Genomic DNA, 4,942 nt, shown 5'->3' on the forward strand with positions numbered 1-4,942 from the left:
ACTTGTGTGAACCTCCTTGTATTCTGATCGAACCACGTTAAATCTTTGTGTCTTTTGATTTCTCCTTTGTCTTCCTACTTGTAGTCTTTCGAGGTTTGCTTTGTTTGTCTTCTTACTTGTGGTCTCTTGAGGTTTGTTTTGCTAGCTTCCGCATAACACTTAATTATTTCGGTCCTAACAATTTTCTCATGTTCTTTATGTCTTTTTCCCAGGAGCTTAAAAAAGAAACATCAAGAACCACTTCTCTCTGAGTTTTCCACTTTCACTTAACAAATCAAAGCTGTATGCTTCCTGCAATGTTTTATCACATAGCAATTTGCATGTTGTTTTGTGGTTTCAATTTCATAGTATCATCATGTCATCAAATAGACAACCTTAATATTCTCAAAGAAAATGCTAACCAAGTTACATCTTCAAGCAATTTCTTGTTTGGAACAGCCTCTTCTTGTTACCAGGTACTTCCTACACTTGTTTTATTTTTTGGGGCTGAATTGTTGTTCTGAGTACAACTTTTTTCTTGTTTTCTCCGCAGTTTGAAGGAGCATTTCTCAGTGATGGAAAAGGTCTCAACAATTGGGACGTTTTTACTCATGAAGCTGGTCAGCTTATAAAATTAATGAATGTCAATTTCTTTTAGTCCATTTTTTTAAAAAAAATTATTAATTTTGGTTACTGTTGTTGCAGGTCATATCAAGGATGGAAGCAATGGAGATGTTGCTGTTGATCACTACAATCGTTATTTGGTAAACCTAGCTAATTGATCATTTGAGTTTGACTTCTTTCTATGTTCTTTTATATATATGTAATTTCTGCAAAAAAAAAAGGTATGTTTTTATCCTGCTGAGATGGGATCATCTATAGTGAGGCACATTGAGATTATTTAGATGGTTACTGATAAATTTGTTTTTTTGGCCTACAGAAAATCAACAATAAACTGATTTTAACACAATACTGATAAATTAGATAGGAAGTAGTTATGCTTGAACTTTTTGAGATCAGAATTAACTTTTCCATGCAACATCATTCATGAAGAAAAGGGAAACACCCTAATCTGTGCTTGCAAGAGAGCATACATGTTTGACACAAAAGGGAAACAGTTAGATCTAAAACTCACATTGGTGTTAGCTTGTGTCAAAGCTGATCAACAAATAAGGAACTTGCAAAATGGCAAAACTGGGGAGCATAAATTTGGTTTCTGCAACAAGTCATAAGCGTCTCAGAGGAGTTTATGAATGAATGTTAGATCAACATAGTGTATTAGCAAGAAAATAGACTCGTAAAGCATGAAAATGAAGAATTCTGAATTTCTGATGTTTGGTAATAAAATGAAAACAGGAGGACGTCAAGCTCATGGAAGACATGGGTGTGAATAGCTATCGTTTCTCCATATCATGGGCAAGAATTCTGCCCAGTAAGTTATAACTGTCACTACTCTCTTCCCTTCATTTTCAGCAAATACTTCTTGTTGTCGTTTCGATAGATCATTCTTTTTCTTTCTCGGGTTTAAATTTGACTCAGAGGGGGCATTTGGAGATGTTAACATGGCTGGAATTGAGCATTATAATAAGCTTATTGATGCACTCCTACAGAAAGGTCGGTTCTGCTTCACTTGCTAACAGTTTTAAGTTACCGATAGATCCAAAATAAAGAAAATAAGAAAAAATTTGGGCTCAGACGACTTCTTTATGTGCTGTGAATTCAGGGATCCAACCGTTTATCACATTAACACATTATGACATACCACAAGAACTTGAGGAAAGATATGGTGGTTGGCTAAGTTCACGAATACAGTAAGTAACTGGTCCCATCTTACACTTTAAGGTAGTTGTAGATTCCGTCAAATGCTGTAACGATGAACAAGTTAATTTGTCTTGTGTTACAGGGATGATTTCAGCTATTATGCGGACATATGCTTCAAATATTTTGGGGACAAAGTCAAATACTGGACAACTATCAATGAGCCTCACGTCATGGCTGTATATGGCTATAGACTAGGATCTTACCCTCCAGCTCGATGCTCCGGTATATTTGGGAACTGTAGTGCTGGTGATTCAGAAAGGGAGCCCTTCATTGCAGCGCACAATATGATCCTATCTCATGCAGCAGCTGTCAGAATTTACCGTACCAAACATCAGGTTCGTTCAATGGCTCTAGACGGCATGATCTTGCAGAATTAGTCCAAATGGATTACCCCTTTAGTGCAACGCTACTTTCTGGCTTGTAAATGACATGAAGTGAATTTTGGGGTTAGTAAAACAGGAAATTTGTATACTTAGAAGACTAGAGCTCGAAAATTTATGCTTGGAAACTAATTCCTCCTCTATCTATTAAATGGTATATTGTAAAAGTTCATTAAAAGACCATACAAGTATCAGTAATATAGTCTATTTTATGCTGGTTTTCAGAAAAGACAAGGAGGCATGGTTGGAATTGCTTTGGATATCCAATGGTATGAACCATTTAGCAATTCCTCAGAAGACATAGCTGCAACTGAGAGAGCTCGGTCATTCTACTTCAACTGGTAATCTTTCCTTATCAGCAGTTCAGTACTATAATCTGGTTTCTTGTGCATCAGAAAGAGAGGAAAAAAATGTTTTATTTTACTAAGTACCCCTATGCAGGTTTTTAGACCCTATTATATTAGGAAGATATCCCAAAGAAATGGTACAAATTCTGGGATCTAATCTGCCAAACTTTTCAAAGAATGATTTGAGCAAGTTGAGTTATGGCCTAGATTTCATTGGCATCAATTACTATACGGCTAACTATATCAAAGATTGCTTATATGCTGCCTGTGAACATGGAAACACTTGGTCAGAGGGTTCCTATTATGTTACTACAGAAAAAGACGGTGTCTACATTGGCCAACCTGTATGTTTTCTCATATTTTAACCCACTCTGTCAAACCATTGCTAGCACTTTCCACATTGCTGTATTTTTATTTTCCCCCCCAACTTTAAATGAATCAGACAGGTGCGCCGTGGATCTTTCTGTACCCACAAGGGATGAAAAAAATTGTGATGTACATGAGGGACAGATTCAATAATACTCCACTGGTTATCACCGAAAATGGTAAGAATTTCACATTCTGTCATTTAGAAGCGCAGTTTATCAATTAATAACTTGAACGAGATGCATTTGACACAATTGGCTATGTTGCAGGTGTTGCTGAGAACGATGATCTGAATACTTCAATAACAGACACCTTGAACGATATTCATAGAGTGAACTATATGCATAGCTACTTAAATTCACTGTCAAATGCAATTAGGGAAGGTGCAGACGTGAGGGGGTACTTTGTTTGGTCCCTTCTCGACAACTTTGAGTGGCTACATGGATATAGGCTAAGATTTGGACTTCACTATGTCAACTATACTAATCTTCAGAGAATACCAAAATTATCAGCTACCATGTATAAACAACTCATGTATAACTTCAACATACAGCTTGAAACACATACTGCCCATAACTAGTGGGAGAAGATGAAAAGCAGAGTCTTGTAATTTGTAAAGGTTATTTTCATTTCGGTGTCTTGTTGTTGGAAGACATGAGTTTATTGTGTAATGAAAATAAAAAGTGTTCAGCCTGATCCTTGCCTTCATATTGCAAGAGTTAAGCTCAAGCCTAACCTTGTATTCAAGATTTATTAAGTATGCAAAAATATTCTGTTGAAAGAGGGTTTCTCATACTTGAATGCTAGTCTTTATGGACTATAACTTGTTGGCGTAGAGACCCAGCTACATTAGCTTGATATATCATGAAATAAACAATAAATATAAGACAAAAAAACAAAATCATCCAGATTCTTACTTGAGAAGCCACAAAAAGTTGTCGAATATGAATATTTTAATAACGCCATATATATTAAAGTAACAAGTAAGTTTAGAAAAGTATAAGGGATCAGTGATTCGAGTATTTCCCCTTCTTTTCATCTTTCACAATTCCAAGTTGCAACTCATCGGTCTCCATAAGGAACGCATTAATTTTCGTACGAGCCTTTTACAATATAAATTTAGATTAATCGGGATTGGTTGAATTCCGAATGAACCACCTCTGCCTTTAAAAATAGTGAAAAAGAAAGAAGACAACTGCAACACATTAACAAATGACTCTTTTCTCAGCTTACAAAAATCTTATTGTCCTATTTGATTGATGGCTTGGAGGTGACAAAACATAAAATTATATTTCGTCACTAGTGTTGTAAAAATTTGAAGCAAAAGGCTTACAACAACACAAAGCTTGATAAACCAACCATACACACCAACAAAACTTACATATTGAATTGAAACGGTGGTAATATCATTTTGAGAATTGAACTTGAAAAAAAACAAAAAGCTAAGTATTTCTTTAATGCTAAATAATTTAGTCTTGAATTTCTATAATGACAATTTTTTAAACAAAAGTGATACTAAAATGGGATGAAAAGAGTGTAGTCATTTAAAATTTATTAAATATAAATTTATAAAATGATTTGAATTATATTAAATTCATGAATATATTAGTCCAAATAAATGTTATGGATAAATATAATTGGGCTAATTATTCAAGTCCAATAAATATGAATTTAATTAAAGTCAAAATTAATTGATTTGGGCTATAGATGAGCCCAATTTGCTAAGTCCAATGGCATCTTATCCTAGAGGCCCATTCATTTGGTGCCACGTGGCAAACGACATGGCATGCCAAGTTAAACAAATAAGTCAATAGGATCATGACATGTGTCAAAGATGACAAGCCCGCTTCATAAAGCCCATATGACATGTCACTTAAATCTGATTGGTTGAAGGGAATCTTGTTCCAATCGCAACTCCTCTATTCTAAAACTATAAATAGGAGTCCTCATAATTCAGAATAGAAGATAGAAAATTCTAAACAAGAAGCTAGAGAAAATCCGTGGTACAAACACCATAAAATTCTCTATAAAGCTACAAGTTTAAGATCA

At 34.9% G+C, this 4,942-nt stretch overlaps 1 protein-coding gene across 1 annotated transcript; it reads left to right on the forward strand.

The window, feature by feature from the left end:
- Positions 1-258: 258 nt before the first annotated feature.
- LOC125821820 (beta-glucosidase 18-like) lies at positions 259-3,627 on the forward strand. Its single transcript, XM_049501183.1, has 11 exons — positions 259-455; positions 533-599; positions 685-743; positions 1,336-1,411; positions 1,519-1,593; positions 1,703-1,790; positions 1,883-2,135; positions 2,406-2,521; positions 2,622-2,871; positions 2,970-3,072; positions 3,163-3,627. The coding sequence occupies exons 1-11, from the start codon at positions 285-287 to the stop codon at positions 3,471-3,473; spliced, it is 1,569 nt and encodes a 522-aa protein (XP_049357140.1). The 5' UTR covers positions 259-284; the 3' UTR covers positions 3,474-3,627.
- Positions 3,628-4,942: the final 1,315 nt, after the last annotated feature.

Source organism: Solanum verrucosum, unplaced genomic scaffold (genome assembly GCF_900185275.1).
Source record: "Solanum verrucosum unplaced genomic scaffold, falcon-dt-bn FXZP01000103.1, whole genome shotgun sequence".
NCBI classification, from domain to species: domain Eukaryota; kingdom Viridiplantae; phylum Streptophyta; class Magnoliopsida; order Solanales; family Solanaceae; genus Solanum; species Solanum verrucosum.

Bases quoted from the DNA above. Each gene is read 5' to 3' on its own strand.
- LOC125821820 (XM_049501183.1), top strand. From the start codon at position 285: ATGCTTCCTGCAATGTTTTATCACATAGCAATTTGCATGTTGTTTTGT. The intron at 456-532 runs GTACTTCCTACA...TTTTCTCCGCAG, and splicing joins CAGCCTCTTCTTGTTACCAG to TTTGAAGGAGCATTTCTCAG. The intron at 2,522-2,621 runs GTAATCTTTCCT...ACCCCTATGCAG, and splicing joins CGGTCATTCTACTTCAACTG to GTTTTTAGACCCTATTATAT.